Source organism: Xyrauchen texanus, chromosome 13 (genome assembly GCF_025860055.1).
Source record: "Xyrauchen texanus isolate HMW12.3.18 chromosome 13, RBS_HiC_50CHRs, whole genome shotgun sequence".
NCBI classification, from domain to species: domain Eukaryota; kingdom Metazoa; phylum Chordata; class Actinopteri; order Cypriniformes; family Catostomidae; genus Xyrauchen; species Xyrauchen texanus.
Window position 1 is genome coordinate 35,324,906 of NC_068288.1, and position 21,962 is coordinate 35,346,867.

General features: G+C 36.1%; 1 protein-coding gene across 1 annotated transcript in view; it reads right to left on the minus strand.

The window, feature by feature from the left end:
• The window catches only part of LOC127653803 (metabotropic glutamate receptor 2-like), a 75,559-nt gene that overhangs the window by 16,747 nt on the left and 36,850 nt on the right, over positions 1-21,962 (minus strand). The window contains exon 3 of the mRNA XM_052140577.1: positions 6,448-7,285. Within this exon, the coding sequence (XP_051996537.1) occupies positions 6,448-7,285 (838 nt within the window). The remainder of the gene's footprint in view (positions 1-6,447; positions 7,286-21,962) is intronic.

A 21,962-nucleotide genomic window follows, 5' to 3' on the forward strand; every position in this document is an offset into this window, starting at 1 on the left:
ATGCATAGACTAACTATTGCCAACAAAAACTTTCATCAGCCAATTAACAAGGACAATTGCATCTATGTGAACTTTTGCAATTAATCAAGATGGACTTCAAAGGCTGTGGTCATTAATTAAATTACACAATGATGATTCATCAACTTTATAGACATTACAGTTTTATCGTCTGTTAATGCTGATCTTCTGTAAAGCTGCTTTGAAACGATGTGTGTTGTGAAAGGTGCTATACAAATAAAATTTACTTGACTTGACTTGACGGTCTTTTTAACTTGATTTGGTGTCTAACAAATGTGGCGCTTTTGCATGAGATGCTGAAAAACAGCAAGACATGCCACAACTGTCTAGTGACTAGTGCACGTCTAGCAGATTTCTAAAGGTAATCAATTGAAAAACAGTTTGAACGGATGCAAAAACACGTTTGGTGTGAATGGCCTCTTAGATCACAAACATATATTGCATCCAAGAAAAAAATTAATTAAGGAAATGTTCTAATATTTGTGGTCATGGTGCGAGCAATGGCAGCTGGTGGAGTTTTTGGTGCCCCCCAAGGATAAGATGGTGCCCCCTTAGGGAGTAGGTGAACCACAGAGACTGCATAATATACATATAGGGAATGACAGTCCCGGTAATACTAGATTGAAGATGAATAATAACAAAGAAATTGATAATTCTAATAATGGATGTAATAAAATCAGTGTTTGTATATTATAATTACTGGCATGTTTGACAATCAGCTACAACTATTTTAATCAAACAAAATACACACTTAGCAGTTTTATGTCATACTTTCTCAGAATCTCCACCAAACGTGTGTCTGAGAAGTTAGGGACTGTCTACAAAGTATGTGAACTTTTTTTATTTGTTTGCGACCAGCATGTGATGAAACCACTTTCGTTTGATTACAAACGCTGATCAGCGTGCATTATTATTTATTTATTGTATGCCTTTCATGTACTGACAATAGGTACATTTCTATTTTTGTAACATATACTGTTTATATTAAAACATGTTTTTCATGCAACCTTAATGCACTTTTCGATTATTTCAACCACTGTATTACTAGTTGCGTGGATGTTTTAATAAATAAAAAGTGAGTAGTTTCTTCATTGTTGTACAGGTTAATTGATACTAATAGCTACTAATACTAATATTTAAAAAACAATTAACCTCATACTCTTCAAAATGTTTGTATATTTAAACATTCTTTTGTATAATTATAATTTCAATACTTTTTAGTGGTTAGACAGTGTTGAAAAATAATATATATGTCATGAAACACCCTTTAAAGGGCACAGTACAACTTTTGCCAACTGTGTCTGTTAAGATATGATGACATTTTGAACATGTTACTAGAGAACAGTCAATACACTTTGAATGATTAAAAGGAATTAACATATAATTAATGTTTCCTTCAGAGCATAGGTTACTAGAACTTTTATGTTTGTACCAGCCACCCCAAAATTCCAGTACCTTTAATTGTTTGGACACAGTACTTCAAAACAAATTGAACAATTTAAGGACCCTCTACACCCTCTGTTACCAAAGGGTAATACTGCAGCTCAGGGTTATCTACATTTAACTATCACTTGAGTTTAAAACAAAACTGAAAACTTTTCAGTATAATTCAGCAGTAATTACAGTGCTCTCAACTGTAAAGTTCAGTAACTTTAAAATGGTGCAGGGAATATTTCTAAAACACTTTAACATTATCAAGAACCCTCTAAAGGACATACTACACATCATAGTTTGTCTATTCTAACATCTACTATAGCCCTTTTAATAGATGCAGGCAAGATACAGATCTCAATAGTGTTCAAATGAATGATCAGATTGTTCCATAACTAATTGGAGAACCTTTTAGGCAACCTGGAACACATGCTACATATTTCTTTTTCACAAATTTGCCTCAGATGTTCAATGTCTAGAAGCACTGTGATGTGTTGACTTCCTCAATGACACTAGATAAACAGTTCAATAGATTTTAAAAGGAGGAACGTATTGCTCCAAAACAAGTTTGAAAGTTTAAAGTTAACCTGATACTACATATATACTACAGCTCAAGGTTATTCAAATTTCACTATTACTTTAGTTTAAAACAAAACTGAAAACCTTTCAGTAGTAATTCAGTAGTATTTACAATTCTAAAGTTTAATACAAGTCAAGTCAAAGCAAGTCAATTTTATTTGTATAGCGCCTTTCACAACACACATCGTTTCAAAGCAGCTTTACAGAAGATCAGGCATTAACAGACGTTAAAACTGTAATGTCTATAATGTCAATGAATCATCATTGTGTAATTAGATAAAATATGATTGTTAATCATGTTTGCAAATTAGTAATTAAATAATAATTGTATTAATAACCCCAGTGAGCAAGCTGAAACCGACTGTGGAAACACAAAACTCCATAAGATGTTGATTAATGGAGAAAAATAACCTTGGGAGAAACCAGACTCACTGTGGGGGCCAGTTCCCCTCTGGCTTTAATACCTTTAAATTGGTGCGAGGGATAATTCTAAAACAACATTATCAAGCATCCTCAAAAGGACAGAATACAACCCCTAGTAATGACTGTGTTGCTAAATAGTGAGAACTGTAATTACTGCTGAAAAGTTTTCAGTTTTATTTTAAATTCAGTCCAGGTGATATATGAATAAACCTGAGCTGTAGTATTACCCTTGGGGTAAATTTAAGTTTTTCAAACTTGTTTTGGAGCAATATGTTCCTCCTTTCAAAATCTAAATGTTTATCTAGTTCATTGAGGAAGTCAACTCTACACAATGCTTCTAGACACTGAAAATCTGAGGCAGAAATTGTGATATGAAGAGATGTAGCATGTGTTGCAGGTTGCCCAAAATATTTTCCCATGTGTTTTAGAATAATCTAATTATTCATTCAAAAACTACTGAGATCTGTATATTGCCTAAATAAATGTCAAAAGTAGATTTTACAATTGCGCAACTATGATGTGTGTAGTACACTGGCAGCCAAAAGTTTGGAACATTGTACAGATTTCGCTGTTTCAAGAAGCATTTTGGTCTGATGTGAACAACTGGAGACATACAGCAGGGTCACCTTTTTTAGTGTGACCGTTCATTTCAATCACTTTATGAAGGAGCTCAATGGCAGACTGACATATAATGTTTTTATGAAGGTTACTCAAATGAGATAACTCTGTGTAAGTTGTTGTAAAGTCTTTGTAAACTTTATTCATAAACGGGAAAAAAACATTTAGTAGATTATTTATAGAAAGAGAATTATAAAAAATAAATACATAAATAATTAATATATAGGCGTACCTAATAAAGTGGCCGGTGAGGAAAAAAAATTGCCATTGAGCTCCTTCACAAAGTGATGAAATGAACTTCACACAAAAAAAGATTTGTTGACCCTGCTGTATCTCTGTAGTTGTTTACATCAGACCAAAATGCTTTTAAGGGAATACAACAGAAGAGTTTAGACATCACCAGAATGAATTTTGAGGACATTAAAACTGTGTGGTAAATAAAGGGGGGTAACATATTTCGGTAACCTCTGATGTTGCCTTGTCAGATTTGGTGACCCTGTTGTATGTCTGTAGTTGTTCACATCAGACCAAAATGCTTTTAAAAGTACAGAAGAGAGAAGTTTAGACATCACCAGAGTAAATTTTGAAGAACATTAAAGACAGCGTGTATTGCATAAAGGGGGTGACAGATTTCGGTAACATCTAATGTTGCCTTGTCAGATTTGGTGACCCTGCTGTAGCTCTGTAGCTGTTTACATCAGACCAAAATGCTACTAGGGAATAAAAAAAAGAACAGTTTAGACATCACCAGAATGAATTTTGAGGACGTTAAAGTCTTAACCATGAAAATGCTTTTTAGAGATAAATCAGTGTTAGGGCTGAAGCATTTTTTTTTTTTACATTTTGTGGTGCTTCTAGGACACTTTTGGCTCAGCAGTAGACTTTCATGCTATTCAAGACTCGTACCTTATAAATGTTATTTGTACCTTATAAATACTTATTAATGTATTTATCAATTAAAACGTTTTGTAGTACAAGTCATGCACTATAGTAAAAGGCTAGATTTCCCGAAGCACTAAGTTGAAGGTTAGTAGCACGTAATCTCTAAATCTCATTTCCCAAAAGCATCGTTAGTTCGTGAATATGTTCGTAAATTAATGAGAGATTTTAAAGTTTTAAGTCCAGTGTAACGAATGGCTGCTGCTGGCATAGGCAATTATGATAACGATGAAGTGAAAACCCAAGTGCAATTTATTAAATAATCCAAAACCCTTGCTATAAATGTGAACTAAGCTAGACATAATCATGAACATGACTTGACAAAAACATGGCTAAACATAAACAGCTACACTCACATACAATACTTGACAATGGACAATGGCAAACATGAGGCTTAAATACATGACATGACAAGACAAACAAGTTAACCAATGAAAAGACAGAACTGATCACATGACAATTAAACAATAAACCAATTTTATTGGCACATTTAACAAGACACATGAACATGGAGGGAAAACGGGACATCACATGACTAGGGAAACAGGAACTAAACCTTTCAAAATAAAAGATGAGGAATACATGAACCAACACATTAAACGTTACATCCAGTAAGTGCAACTTAAACATATCTTTCTGGCATCTTTCACAGTTTATCAGAGAATGGAACATTTAAAAAATTGTATTAATATATTTTGATCATTGGAAAGCCATTGGAAACTATTTCAGAGGATAAAAAGTGCTGAAAAAATCACTATGAAATCAATAGGTAGTCTTTGTAGTCTGTGCATGCACCATGTGCTAAATTACAAGACATGTAATACAGTATACAGTAACGTTATAATAGCCTTATTTGATAAGCATAATTGTAATGGCAATAGAAGGACGATATGTTCTTATTAAACAGATCGTATATGTGCGTAATGTGACCACGCAATTTAAAATGTAAAAAAAAAAACAATAATAAATAATTAGTTAATTTTATTAGTTAATAATTATCTCTCTTGGTTAACAAAGGTGATTAGAGTGAGAGTGCGCAATGAGAGATTCCATCTCTCTCTCTCTCTTCCTCCTCCTCTTCCTCCTCCTCTTCCTCCAATGGATGTTTCAAATTGGCTTGCCTATATTCTTTTTACAAGGTAACAAACTGCATGATGCAAGATAGCAGTAAGGCTACAGTAGACTACACAGTGTCTCACTCTCTAACCAGATGATTTATTCATATTTAGACCGACAGGTCTATGAGTAGTTCAATATTGATGCCTGTCATTTTAATCCTGTTCTGTTCTGTGTGCATGTGTTCAGTTTCCAGCCAAAGGAAATAAGCTTTAGGCAACGTGAGGCTCATGATTTGTGTAAAAGGGAATAAAGTCATTGTTTTTGTTGTGCCCCTAGTGTTCAAATTAAAATGAGAAATTCAAATATTCATTGAATTTGAGATAAAAATGCACATTAGAATGCTAAAAGAGCATAAAAATGTTGGATGTGTGCCAAGAACTGATGATGATGACTGAAACAGATGCAGTGTAATGATTAAAATGGAGCGTGGGTGTCTCGAGGCATGTTTTAAGGTTAAATTTCCTTTTAAATTTATAGTCTGAAAGAAAATGCATCGTTACTGCATGAGATGCTGAAAAAACACAAGGCATGGCATAACAGTCAAAGACGTCTGTCCTAGCACATGATTACATAGAAAAAGACAGACGCATTCGGAGTGAACGGCCCCCAGAGATGGAGGTCTTTGGCGGTTGTGTCTTGACTATGCCTTGCTCTCTTATCAGCGTCTCATTGCTTAAGCATTAGGTACACACATACAACTGTATTTAATGAACACGTTGGTACCGCCGGTGTTATAAATCTTGAGTCCGTGGCTTTACTAAAGCACTGGTATACTGTAGACTACTGTGCAATACTAAGTTAACAAAGAACCATCTTTTGAAGCGTTTCTTTTCTTGTTTACACACATTTGTTAACAGCCACATATGTTCTTTGCAATAATCAATCGCTGTAACATGGGCTGTTTGGTTTATATTGATTTGTTACACCATCAGATGTCTTAAGGATTTTAAATAATGTCTTTAAAATTTGAAGATAATTAGATTATTGGAAATATTTAAGTTAAAAAATATCTTATTTAGTTGACAGCACTATATTGTTTATTTCAACAAGAAACTGTCGTGATACATACAACGAGCCAAGTAAAAATAATTTTGTAAAATTGCTGGTAGCCTATAGTAACATGTTTCTTCTATAAGACCATGTTGAGCACACAAGTTGTATGGACTATTTTTAATATACTTTTTTGTCCTCTGTAGTTTGAGGCATAAATAATGTCAGAATATTCATTTTTGAGATAATCATTCCTTTAATTAGTTTATATCAAGCAAATCTACTGTATATTATGCAGTATTATGCTATTAAATATAATACATTACTCACCATCAAATTTTGTCCTCAAGATGTATTCCTTGTACAACTTTTTTCCATTTACTGGTTTCATGGCACTGCAGATTTTTGTGGAATTTGAACACACTGCTTGTCTCATGTTGTGCAAGGCATGGGCCATGGCGTAGACTGCATTCACCACGAACATAATCTTGGACTCCTGCTCGAATTTGCCATCTCTGAGAGAATGCTTCCCACAGTTAATATCGTGCAGGCTGCACTGAAAATTATGCTCCCAGAACTCTCTGAACCAGGGGTTCCGGGTGTTGTTGTAAGGATTGAGACTTATGAAATACGCTGAAAAGTCAGGGACTGTGTAGGACGCAAGCTCAATGGTAAAAGCTCCATCTGCCACATTCTCACTCCCTCTCACCACACTCTCCTGTGCACCCCAGCCATCACTGGCCACCCAAATGAAGGAAACATTCATGCGCTGTGCCGCAACCAGGAGCTCCCTGGCATCTTCACTTCTGGTAAAGAGGATCACTACTTTTGCATTGGACTTCTGCAACAGAGATCGGATTACTCCTTCGTAACTGTAGCGGTCCATGGAGCGACTGACTTTGGCAGATGTGGCAATACAGATTTGCAAGGCCCGCGCCTCCTGCTGAAATGCATCGATACCCGTCTCACCATAATCACCTTCAGAGGCAACGGTGGAGACGTATGTCCAGTTGAAATAACGCAGAATCTCAGCCATGGTTTTGGCTTGGTAGAAGTCAGGGGGCACAGTTCGGGCAAAGTAATCATAACGGGATTTGTCGCTCAATTTGGCACTGGTAGAGGCATAGCTGATCTGAGGTATCTGGAAAAGACGCAGGAGATTGGCCACCTGTAAGAGGACAGAAGAAAAACTGTAAGACACAGAGCTACGGAAGTTCATCAATGGTGAAGTGCAACGTTTATTTTATTAATTTATATATAATTAGCCATTTGTGGGTTGACTTTTGCAAGGCAAATAAACACTGTGGCTGTGTGGCACTTTCAGTTAATTTTAAATCATTCAAGTATGTACCTTTAAAAGGACAGTTCAAACAAAACCGAACATTCCGACATCATTTACTCACCCTCATGATGACAGAATTTCATTTTTGGGTGTACTGTATTTTAAAACCTGTGAATCTTAGTTGTTGGCAGAGAATTACTTTAGTGTACAAATGTACAGTACAATTGCTGCAGGATTGTCTTGTACATTTACATAATGTACAAGTGTTAGTTTTACATGACAAAGAAATCTGTATTTGGGTCTGCCACTTTTTTTAACAAGAGAATGTGATTCCTCAGATGCCCCAATTAGGGCAGTTATCACCAGATTAATGCTGCAGCGATTAGTCTCACCCTTCTCAAATCTCTCATCTGTGAATGCTAATGGAAACAACTTACATCTTAATTTTCAATTTAATAATATCATTCAAGATCTTACCCAAGGCAACTGGGCAACTCTAAGTGGGACATGGATTCAGCATGGTCAGCAGCAACAATTAATACTCACAATGGTAAAAAAAAACTCTACTTTAAATCATAATTAGCCTCAACAATCTTTGACAAAAGATGTTTCTTGCAAGGGGTTAAAGTTGAATATGTTAGCTTAGTAGGATAATTAAACGAAGGGAATGCAAGATAGCCCTTACAAAAATCTAAACTAGCGCACTCTTGCCGCAAATTTGCAGCAAATTTGCTGCTCATTATTTTCACATGCAAATTAGCTTTTGATTCGCTGCAAATGCTTGCCAGAAATTTGCAGCTCTTTGATGGTGGTGAACCTCCAGCAAACATTTGGTAACAATGGACAATTATTAGCAAGTTTGCACAAAGCTCATTTGCATGTGAAAATAATCAATGGTGAATTTGCGGCAAGTTTGTGGCAAATGTGACATGAAAATGTTTGCACTGTATGCTAACTGGTTAGCATGCTAACTCAAAACACAAAGAGAAATGTTTAATTTTAAAATTTGTTGCTATATATATAACATGTTATGTCATATATAGCTAATACAACAATAAATTATGCATTCTCATGATTAAGACAATCTTCAAGCAATAATGTAGGATTTACTATCATTCAATGAACATACTACCTATTAAATTCTGCCATTCAGCTGAATGGGAATGATAATGGATAACTTTGCACACTGGGTTTTTGTGAGCTCTCAGTCATTCGGGGGCATTGAGGGAAGTTAAAGCACTAGATCCATATAATTTGCACAGCAATTCACTTCACTTAGCAAACCAAGATTCTTCCTTTTCCAGCTATTTGTGAGAGTCTCGGTTGTGATCATGCTATATGAAATGTAGTCTGACTGCTCTTTGCCTCAGGCAGTTCCTAAGAAGCCTGAGGGAAAGTTAGCATGAAGATGCCAGCAGCGGATAAGAAAGATCTTTGAGATTTCTGTATATCAACATTGCATAACATGTGATTGTCATCTTAACTTTAAATTGGAGTTTAAAGTATTAAAGGCATTGTTCAACATCATGTATAAACATCCACAACCAGAGTTCAGTGAAGGTACATTACAAAACAAAATCAAAAAGTCTGCAATCTGCATACTATAACAACCTTTATTTTTGATTATTTTAAAGGTGATGGGTGCTATATGGTGTTAAAATATATTCTTCTGTCCCAGCTTATGTCCATTATTTCATTACCCTGAAAATTATAAACATTGCAACACTGGCTTAACCAGTGGCATAAGTTTGGTATGGCACTATGTTTGACTGACCAATGGAGGATGGGAGTAATGTTAAGGGGAAGCCAGTTTGAAATGAGTAATTATTTTAATAATTCCATTTGTTAATCCTTACAAACTTTAGCTATAATCTACTGCACTGTAACTGCTTATAAAGACCAAGAGTGCACCCTCTCACCTAATAAATCATCTACTGGTGGCATTATATCTAGCATCACGTAGAAAAAAAAACCATATGGGTTAGGGGATTATACAAAGTTCTGTCCACGTGCAAAGTGTAGGGAAATAAGCAGTCTGATCTTGTCAAATTTACGTGAGCATAGCAACGTTTTTGCAAAACTGAAATTACATTCTTTATTACACGTTTGGCTGCAGTTTTCAATTTAAATATCCAGTGGGGGGCACCAAAACTGAGGGAAAATAGGTTGTAATCAGACGTGGTTTTAAGGCTAATTTTAGATGGAGATTTTAATAAGTAAAACGTACATCCCTAACCTTTCCAATAGTGTGCGACAAGATAAATGAGAGTTTAACAAAACAGACATCCTTACCCTTAACCAACCCTTACCGATAGTGTTTTAATATGCAAATAAAAAAAACAATAAGAAAAACACATTAATTGAAGCAAGCATATAATTTTGTGTCACTTCTATGCCACTTTAACTTTTATACATCTTTGGTTGGACTTGAACATGGCAATCAAGCCCAAAGTCCAACGCTCTATCAGGTGTGCTACCAAGCAAGCTATTATTACTGGAATATGTGTGTATATGTAGGTGGGTCTGTAATACAAGTGTTAAAATGTTTTGTTTTTCAAATCATGCGTTAAAATAAAAGATTTTTTGATATCATAACATAGTGCGGGGTGAGTAATAGAGTGAAAAATATGTTTTTATAAAATCTAAATCAGCAATTGTACTCGTGATCTGTGTGACAATGTTTAAATCACACAGTTGTTGTAGTGCCTCTGGTGTTCATTTCACCAGGAAACTGCAGCGAAACATAGAAAGCAGCACATACAAGTCAGTTTGCAAAAATGTATATAGAGTAACGTTCATTCTATGAGACCAACCTGGCAGTCTGTTTAAACATATTAGAATATAACTGCCAAAAATCTTTGTATTTCTTTTAGTATGTCCTCAAAATCCACACAACATCTTAACTGTGATCAAACTGAAGGACTTGAGGAAGAAATAAGCAAGGTGAAATTATCAAGAGACTCGATTTGTGACTCTTTCTGATTATAAACATTTTTTATATCAATAATATGATGCTAAGTAATGTATATATTAAGCGAGGCAAGTAAGTTCATGGGTGTTACACAAATATAACTAGAGTAATTTTCAAATGATAGTCTATCCGCTAATATCCTCTTAATTATTGTCAATTTTCTAATTTGCTCTTAAATTATATTTAATAACAGTATTGATTTGTCAGCTTTGTACTAGCTTCACATTTGCTTCCATTTAGTCGAATGTGCACGCAGGTGCTCATAGGGTATATAATGATGATGGGCAAATACTTTAAAATCAGACATTGCTTATGAGGATCTGATGGATGACATTTGTTCTGCACTGTATCAGAAAGCTGACACCTCTCACAAGATTAAAATATATTTTTCATGGAGCATTCACTGTCTCCTGGGTGAAAGTTAAAGTAAAAGATGTGCCTTGATTAACATCTTGACAAACTCTAAGTGTACAACCATGTTAAATACCCCTTAACAAAAAGGTACCATGTTTTGAACATATTACCATGGTATTGTCATTGTAACAATTCGGGAAAGGAGGAAGCTGGGACCAGCTTGACAAAACACGTAGACATTTATTGTTGCACTTTTCAGTCGCACACAATAACACACTGCTTCACGCTACATTATGCTTTCCAGCGTCTACATAAATACACTCAAACACAATAGGCTTTTCAGCCAAACATTTAACACACACATAGCCTTGTACTTCTATCTCTCTTGTCTACCGCTGTCTCCTCTCCTTAAATACTCCCGCCTGCTCATCACTGGAACGTGAGACCGGTGTGGCACAAAGGTGGCACTCATTCACCACTTATCTTCCCTGTCTCGCTCTGCCCATACGCCACTCGGCCCCACCCTGCTCACCACAATCATGTTTTTTGTACTGCACCATTCTTTCAAGTACCTTTGAATGCCATGTAAATACAATGGTATATGAATATGGTAATCTTTATTTACCACAGCGTACCATAGTACTTTTTTGCAAGGGACAGAAATGAAAGAATTACTGTATATCAAATGAGAAGAACTAGAAGGAATCACCACAACGTTGGAGTTTGGTGTGACCATTTTTCAACAGTCATCAGACTACCACTATTTATTGCATTGCATTTTTCATACAATGAAAGTGAATCATGACTGAAGCGATTCTGCTGATTATCATCTCCTTTAGTCTTCCACAGTAGAAAGAAACTCATATGGATTTGAAGATCAGGAGGGAGACTGTTGACCGGATTCAAAATTTTTGTGTGAACTATCCCTTTAATAGTGATGCTTGACTTACAGCTGAAGTCAGAAGTTTACATACACCTTGGCCAAAAATATTTAAACTCAGTTTTTCACAATTCCTGACATTTAATCGTAGAAAACATTCTCTGTCTTAGGTCAGTTAGGATCACTACTTTATTTTAAGAATGTGAAATATCAGAATAATAGTAGATAGAATGATATATTTCAGCTTTTATTTCTTTCATCATATTCCCAGTGGGTCAGAAGTTTACATACACTTTGTTAGTATTTGGTAGCATTGCCTTTAAATTGTTTAACTTTGGTCAAACATTTTGGGTAGCCTTCCACAAGCTTCTCACAATAAATTGCTGGAATTTTGGCCCATTCCTCCAGACAGAACTGGTGTAACTGAGTAAGGTTTGTAGCCCTCTTTTGTTGGCCTCCTTACTCGCACATACTTTTTGTCCACAAATGTTCAATCAGATTGATTTCAGGGCTTTGTGATGACCACTCCAATACCTTGACTTTGTTGTCCTTGAGCCATTCTGCCACAGATTTGGAGGTATGCTTGGGGTCATTGTCCATTTGGAAGACCCATTTTCGACCAAGCTTTAACTTCATGGCTGATGTCTTGAGATGTTGCTTCAATATATCCACATAATTTGCCTTCCTCATGATGCCATCTATTTTGTGAAGTGCTAAGTGCACCAGTCCCTCATGCAGCAAAGCAACCCCACAACATGATGCTGCCACCCTCATGCTTCACGGTTGGGATGGTGTTCTTCGGCTTGCAAGCCTCACCCTTTTTCCTCCAAACATAACGATGACCATTATGGCCAAAAAGTCACATTTGTGTTTCATCAGACCAGAGGAAATTTCTCCAAAAAATAAGATCTTTGTCCCATGTGTATATCCACATAATTTGCCTTCCTCATGATGCCATCTATTTTGTGAAGTGCACCAGTCCCTCATGCAGCAAAGCAACCCCACAACATGATGCTGCCACCCCCATGCTTCACGGTTGGGATGGTGTTCTTCGGCTTGCAAGCCTCACCCTTTTTCCTCCAAACATAACGATGATCATTATGGCCAAAAAGTCACATTTGTGTTTCATCAGACCAGAGGAAATCTCTCCAAAAAATAAGATCTTTGTCCCATGTGCACTGGTAAACTGTAGTCTGGCTTTTTTATGGTGGTTTTGGAGCAGTGGCTTCTTCCTTGCTAAGCAGCATTTCAAGTGCTGTCGATATAGGACTCGTTTTACTGTGGATATAGATACTTGTCTACCCGTTTCCTCCAGCATCTTCACAAGGTCCTTTGCTGTTGTTCTGGGATCGATTTACACTTTTCGCACCAAACTACATTTATCTCTAGGAGAAAGAATGCGTCTCCATCCTGAGCGGCATGATGGCTGCGTGATCCCATGGTGTTTATACTTGCGTACAATTATTTGTACAGGTTAATGTGGTACCTTTAGCTGTTTGGAAATTTCTCCCAAGAATGAATCAGACTTGTGGAGGTCCACATTTTTTTCTGAGGTTTTGGCTGATTTCTTTTGATTTTCCAATGACGTCAAGCAAAGAGGCACTGAGTTTAAAGGTAGGCCTTAAAATACATCCACAGGCACACCTCCAGTTCAGTACACCTACTATTAGAAGCTAACTGGCTAATTGTTAAAAGGCTTGAGGCACAGTTAACTTAGTGTATATAAACTTTTGACCCACAAGAATTGTGATATTGTCAATTAAAAGAGAAACAAATTGTCTGTAAACAATTGCTGGACAAATTTCTTGTATCATGCACAAAGTAGATGTCCAAAACGACTTGCCAAAACTAAAGTTTGCTAATCTGAAATCTGTGGAGAGGTTAAAAAAATTTGTTTCAATGACTTCAACCTAAGTGTATGAAAACATCAGGCTTAAACTGTAGCAGCCACTGCTAATAAATTAATGAGATGAAAGAAAATGAAGAAACAGTAGAAATAGACAGCAGTGCCCATAAAGATCATCAAAGGTTTCATAATTCAAAATCGGTCACAGTTACATTACAATCATAATGTTCTCAACAGGAATTTCAATCACATTTTGAGGAGCATTTCAATCCAATTGATTAGCTCTGATTAGCTGTGGGTCGCTTTCCCATCATGCCAAATGGCTTTATGTGACTTAAACGCATTAGATATGGAGCTCATGCCCTATTTCAAAATGTCATGATGCCCACAGTCTGCCTTCAAGACACAGGCTAGGATTTAATTAACAAAATTAACAGCATTGTGGATTTGCGGCCAGAAGAGTTGGCTGTAAAGTGGATTAATTATTCTAGAAAAGAGAATGGATCTTGAACAAGCGGGATTTGTATTTTGCGGAAGTGGACATACTCTGTGTTTGTCATTCAATATGTATAAGAGTACATATTTTGCATTTATGATTAGCATGTAAAAACATTCTCATAAAGATATTTTTGTTGTCTGACAGGGTGCTTATGTCTTATTCATTAACGCAGCTGCTTAACACTGGATTGCTGTCAGCCACTCTATCAATACAAGCTCTGCGCTGCTGACATATTGACATTTTAGAAGAGGAATGATCGAGAGGCAAAAAAAGAGAGAAATGGAGAATAGATACTTATGAGAGAAACATGACAGAAGCTCGTTCACAGTGGCACACACATTCACAAGAGAACTTGCGTTTTTAACGTTAGTTCTTGCTAAATGTTTACTAACTGAGAAATACGTCTAGACTCTTTTAATTTAATTTGTTAATGAATCATTGGCTGTCAAATTAAAGTGCAATTCTGCTTGTTTTTTTTTGTTTTTTTTGTGTGTGTGTGTGTGTGTGTGTGTGTGTGTGTGTGTGTGTGTGTGTGTGTGTGTGTGTGTGTGTGTGTGTGTTTTTTTTTGTTTTTTTTCTAAATTGTCAGGTTGGGATTTAAACCTTGGTTATCTTGTATAGTAATTGAATAGTCTACCACAACACTAAACAACTCACATTTTCATACATAACTATTATGTTACTTTAAAGTATTTTTTCTTTGGTCACATCTTATTTCACCCAGGGCACCAGGTGAGCCAGGAATGCCTGATGCCCCTGAGAGAGTTTATGCTCTAGCTAAGCTAAGGCAAGCAATAATCTTGTTTGCAAAGCTTTAGGAGCTTCAGTTTAAAATTGATCCAACCCAAGTTGCAGATACCACAAAGAATTTCCTTGGTCCAGTGACTCAAATTCTCTCGACTGAAATATGTGATTTTAACTTCCTCTATAATGCAAGAAACAGAAGCATCAGAGCAGAGAGAGACTGCACTCCCAGGGCAAAGCAGTGTTGCATTAGCTCAGAGGGTTTAAAAATGAGAGGTAGAGCAGCAAGAGAAAAATGTGTATTCAGACATTTGTCCATTCATACATCCATGAACCCAACTATTTACAAGAATGAATTGCTCTGAATATCCATATATTCAGTAATGCATAGGATATCCATCCACTCTTCCACACATTTTCTCACTCATTGATGCTCTTTTAACTTCTAATGTAACACATTTTTCTTGCACTATGACACATTCCTCTGTAGAAAGCAACCTTCTCAGCCATACTGCAGAAAATGTTCCTATGAAATATGTATAAACAGAGTAGAGGGAAGGTATTAAAACACACTTGAGCAGAATTAAATGTGTTTTAAGCAGTGGAACTTGATTGGTAGGTAGTAACCCAAAAATGGGTTTTAGGTCTGTTCTGATAGGGCTACTAGCTACTACTATACTAAATGCAACTAATAAAATGAAATGAACCATATAATCATGCATAGTTAGGGTAGCTTATCAATTTTTAAAAGGGTGGAGAAACACTTCCCATATATTTAGGTGTCGACGTAAAAGGACGAGCATCCAAATCTCTGGAATTTTGGTGCTCATTCATTTGTCACTTGGATGAAGATATTTAAATTAGGTAGATGCAACATTCCGAGACATGCCCTCATCCTCGAAAACCATGAACAAATCTACTCTTAACATAACAAAAGAAAGAAATGAGAAACTTCAATTAAAATGTTTGTTTAAAGTAACTGCATCACTATATTTAAAGGAATATTCTGGGTTCAATACAAGTTAAATACAAATAATTTGTGGCATAATTTTGATCACCACAATAACATTATTTTGACTCGTCTGTCATTTTCTTTTAAAAAGCAAAAATCAAAGTTGCAGTGAGGCACTTACAATGGAATTGAACGAGGCCGATGGTTGTAGGGTTTAAAGGCAGAAATATTATTATTATTATTTCAGTTCATTTTGAGCACAGTATTCTTTCCTCTCCTGTTCCGGCGTTCGGCCACCTCCTTTCCAAATGGAAATTGGTTTGAATTAAATAAAAGAATGGTTAATAACGTTCTTTTTAAAAGGAAGACATGACATTGAAGAAATCCACAATCAAAGGATAGCAGTGGAATGAACCATCCATCGAACTGCACTGTAGTGGATCATATATAGATGTTATGATTGTTTTCAACATGAAAAACCCATCAGTCTTTAAAGGGAATTCCCTGGAGATTCTCCCATCCTACCTTACAGCGATAGCAAAATATTCCCACTACAAAGTACAAGCACAGACATGCAAACAAAAAATATATTCTTATGCACTAGGGTTGTGCACCATATAGAAGTGAATTAAGAATCCCTTTTAAATTACAAATCAATTGCTGAATTTGAATGAGGTTGCAAACAGGATGCAGAACTGTACCTCGATTTTGAATTTAAGGAAGTAGAATTAAAATAGAATAAAATTCAAAGCAATTAATATACAGTATCTGTTGCAAGAGTAGTTATTATAATAATAATATTCATTATTATTTTTATTATTTTCAGAATTAATTACCAATAAAATAATCATGCACACAACATATGGGATTTTTCCACAAATATTACAGTATGGTATAGGTCAAATCTGTTTGGCTATGTTAATTGTTTTGACAGTATTACACTTTAGAGAAATGTCTAAGCAACTGAGAAGAAAGACATACAGTATTCAACATAACAGGGACTAAATCATTATAAGTAAAAATGAATGATGTAATTATTATGCTTTGATGTAAATGTTGTACTAATGTAATTCTTTGGTTGTTTGATTGTGAATGTAACTGAATTGCAATCCAGTAAATTCCTCTTCCTAGTCTTCCAACTAAAATTCCAACTCAGCATCTTTAAGTGTGTGGCCAAGTCAATAAATATTCCAACACAATTAAAATGAGCCAGTTTTAAACCCAGAATTTTGCCCAACACTGATATACCATACACACTTCATAGAATTCTGAAAAACACACAAGGTACAAGAGATGATGTACGTGCAGAGATGCATGAGAAGAATGGAACGTGAGGATCAGAATAAAAGCAGTGACAACAGTTACCAAAATATTTTTTATGATAATGTTGCTAATGTTACATCAGTGATAATGGTGATGAACAATGACAGCGCCAGTGGCTACATTGAGAAACTTTGTGACACAGAAGATGATATGAATGATGAACAGGAGTGAACTAAGTGACATCTCTTGAGCAGCTTTGTCTCTCTCTACGTCAGATGAGGTGGATTCCACATTCAGGATTTTGAAGCGTTCCGTTGCCAGGCAACAGGAGTGAATGTGTTTGGTCAGGTGGAAGTGTGACCCGGTTAGAGTAGAGAGTATCTCCATAATCTAACTCTGATCCTTCACCCCAGCCTGACTGAGATCTCTGTCAGAGGCCTTTACTTTTATGTGCCCTTTAGGTGGCATCAAAGTCACTAGTCACAGCCACTGCACAAACTCTTACAAAGTTTTAGTACATGAATTACATATTAATGATTATGTGTTTAAATGTGAAATATTAATGCAGCCTTAGTGTGCCAAATGAGCTAACTGGGTTAAAATCACAAGCCAATATATGGTTCACAATGAGTTGCACATTAAGCCTTGTGCACACTACAAGACAGAAGCTTGTCACCCTTACATGTTTTACGTCTGCAACTACTGTACTCACTGTGTACCTGTCACTAAATGTACTTTTTTTGTGGACAATTGATAAAAATTCACCAGGTAGTCACATAAACTACAACCAATTTCAAACTAGTCTGAAATCTAGACGACCAGATATCAGGTATGAGACTGAACAGGAACATTTTCATTTACTGTGTTTGTGTATGTTTTTGTAAGTTTTTCATGTCTTTTATTTTGTCGTATTAATTATTTTGAAGTTTAGTGCATGTCTTGTCTTAGTTCACTGTTTCCTATTCCTGTCCTGCCATGTGATTTCCATGTCATGTCATATTCCATCATGTGTTTATCAGTACCGTTTTGTCATTGGTTCTTGTTTAATTTTCTCATTATCTTGTTAACCCTTGTGTTTGAATCCCTCATGTTTGCCTGGGTCCTTAATCATGTATTGTGCTTGTAATGTCGTTTAATGGTTTGTTTTTAGTTCTTGTTCATGGATTCTTCTTAGTCACAGTATAGTCAAGTTGCAGGTAAAGTGTAGACAGGTTCTGATATATTGCTTTATAATCATGTTTCCAGTTTAGTATATGTGTTTATTTTCTACTTTACCCTTTTAGATTTATTAAAACTGCACTTAATTACATCATCACATCTTTGAGACTTGTCAGCTGCTCAACGTTACAGCATTGCATTGTGTTAACATCTATGTTCCTACATAGATTTTGTCCAAGTCTTATTTGTTGTACTTAATGAAATATTTCATCGTCCTTTTAAATGTGCATGTCTATGTACCTCATGGATATTAACATGCTAAGACTTCAATTTATAAAATCTCTGTTTGACAAAATTTCAGATTTTCATATACTGGATATATGAAACATGAAATGTTGCCTATATGATGTAATATACCACAGGTATCTTGCTTAAACCATCCAAATGTGGTAAAATGTCTATATAAAGTGTGGTAAATAACACACAAATTATTGTGCACTGCTAGGTATCTGTGGTTTAGTATGCCAAACTATTTTTGCAAACAATGGAATTTCAATACATTTAAAGTTTTTGAAGGCATAAAAAAGGCTGTGTTACTATCCAAATGCAAGCATTTATTTTTTTTCTCAAAGAATGGCCGGCATATGCTAAGTCAGGTAGTTTTCAGCCAGATTCTATCAGAAAGACTTAATATTATTTGGAATAATATGAACGAAAAGATACTTATATCTGTTGGCGTAAGACCCGTCCTACAGTTCAGCGCTCCGATGCTGCTTGAACCATCAGATCCTGCAAGAGGTGATGACTACAGGGGAGCAGAGCTTACCACAAAAGTAACTAAGAACCTAAATTAACCTAAGCCCCCAAAGGAAAAAACTAAATAATTAGACTCAGGACAACAACCAGGTCTTAAGAGGATGAGGGACATATCTGAAAGAAAATAAATATATGAATTATGCAAAACATAAGTATAATATGCTACTATTGTGCCATACCCTGCTGAAGGGTAGGCTAGCATATGGGAATTGTAGAGCCCCTGTGATTGGGTGAGCCTTGTTTGTGCAATATCTTTGCAGAAGTGTAAACAATGCTTGTGAATAAGCCCTTGCTTGGATTGGCCATTGCAATAGGCGGGCATGTTTGTGCAATGCCATGCAAAATTACGAAACAACGTTTTGCATTTGAGTCCAACGATAAGGGTGACCTCATCTGTGCAATTCCCCTGCAAAATAACAAACGACATTTGCATTTGAGCCCTAAGATAAGGGTGACGTCAATTCTACAGTACCCATGTTGGAGGACAAAAGACATTTCGCGTTTGAGCCCTAGATAAGGGCGACGTTGTTTGTGCAATACCTTTGCAAAAGAATGGAAACATTTTACATTTTAACACATTTTGCATTTGATGACGTTTGTGCGTTTGAGCCCTACGATGAGGGTGAGCATTATTTGTGCAATACCCTGCAAAGATAAACAATTGTTTGCCATTTGAAGGGAAATTGATTGGTTTTATATAAACAGCATTTGTGGTGCATAAAAGCACGCCTGAGACAACACATTGTGGCGTCTAGACAACACATTTGCACTGTTTAGATATACTGAGCTGACAGCAGAAAACACACCGTGGTTGTGGTGTGGTGGGATACTTAGTCGCATAGCAGAAGACAAGCTGCAGTTGCTGTGCCTGGATGGCACATTTGTGCTGCCAGCACTGTTTTTATCTAAATAAAGTAATTTAAATACCTTCGTTTTTACTACATGTTACTGTCCACTAACCACAAGCATGTGTAGTGAACACATATGTTGATGAACTAATGTAGAGAGCCTGAATGGGGAGCTTATCTTTTGACCAGCTGAAATGGAAATCAATTGAATGCAGAAACTTGAGTAATGAAGCTTGGAATTCAAACATTAGTGAAAAAAGGTGCCATGGTGTAGAGAGGCCCCTTTGTTAAGAAACCTTCATGGTCCTATTCTATAAAATAATAAATTAAGTTTAAAGTTTCAGTGACCTGTGGAAATACAAATCTCTCCACTGTAATGATGACAGATTACTCTAATAGAATGAAACATACAGTAGCAAGATATTAAATAATACCATGATTTGATTAAATATTTTTTTGTATTAGAGCACAGTCTGCATTGTACTATTAGTGAAATACAGAAATGTAATGAGCAATGCCTAGGTGTCAGAGGATACGTAGCAATGATGATGCTTTCCCTTTAAGGAAACGCGGATATGAATGTATGAGAAAAGAAAACACAGCATGATTTGACGTGCGATAAGAGCGAAAACGTCCACTGTGCTGCGAACAATCACCTAACATGTTCGGTGACAACCGAAAACACTAGTAAAATGTATATTGCCACTTTAAGCGATATGTATGCATTATAAAGCTTAAGATGAACAGGGATTGAGAACACTGGAAGCAGAAAACCTGAAACCCTACCTGCCACCAGCTATTTGCATTGACGATTGTTCCCCAAAAGAATAGACAGAGAGCTTGGTGTATTTTCCTGATGGTGACTGGCTGGTGAGGAGCGTGAACATCAAGGTGAGTGATCATCCAACCTGAAGCGACTGGATAATCAAGGTACAGCATGTAATATGATGTGTGTTTCACTCACATGTGTGTGAGTGAAACCACGGAAGTATGAGAATAAAGAGAGGCACCTGGCAGGCTTATAAAGCGGAGGCTGTATTGTGATTGGATTTGATGCCTGATGAATAAATCTTGAGATCTTCCTGCTAGAACTACGCTTACTTTACATGGGCCGGGGCCTTCTGGAGACTTCAACAAACTTCAAAGGGGGGCTCAAGATGACTTAAAATGAGTTATACTGTATTAAAATACAATAACTTGATTTAAATGCTGAAAATAGCTATAATCATCATGTAGGCATATAGCATATGAACTAATAGTTCTTGAAACATTTGGAATCCCAAAATTAATCTGGATTATTAAATTAATCTATTGACTCTTCAAATTTCTTGGGATTCAGATATTGTCTTGGAAAATAAGGAGGTCTCAGAGCCAAAAAAGTTCAGAACCACTGTGCTAAGAGATGGATTTGAATGCATTTAAAAGTAACAGTCTTCATGTTTGTGGGGGTGTTCTGGACTGTTGGAGATGTTATGCTTTTGTCAGATAAAACACTTTCTAGGGTGAGAATGTCCCTTTTTCCTAATATCAGGTGTCAATAACAAGCAATAGCAAGTACAAAAATCATAGTTTTACCAAGCTGTGACGTAAAATAAAGGCTATTTTACACAACCCCTTTGAGATGTCTCCAGCCCCCAACTTCTGTTTTAATAGTGTCAACACATGAAAGAAAGCTGTGTGCATCAAATAATTTCATGGAGTCTTTAAAAATTACATCAGAAAATGACTGGGTGGAGTTATTTTACAAGATGTCACATTTAAAGAGATGAACCGCAGCTCATTACACCAGCAATAAACAGTCTCACTCAAACCTGACACCAGATCACTTCATCATGGTAATAGCAAGTGCCAAACAGAGAGGGTCCTTATGTCTTTCTGTCAAAAAGAATGGCAACACTGTCGGTTGACTTTTATCTTACAATGCCCATCTAAACACTGTTTGTGAAATGCTCAACTGTAAATTTAAATTTAGCCATTTTTTCCAATTAAAAGTACAAACAGATTGTCCCTCTCCAAACTCACACTGTTGGTCGAGCTAATGTTGCTGTGTCAGGCTGGATGGGCCGCTCAAACCAACAGAGTTTTAAGAGTGCCACAGAGCCACAATGTTACACTTTTAGGAGAAATCAATTAATAGTTGACTCTGAGGAGAAAGAGTATTAACATCGAAAAAATTACACACATCAGCTTTAAAAATCTTCATAAGTCTATTAGATAAGAGAACTTTGAATG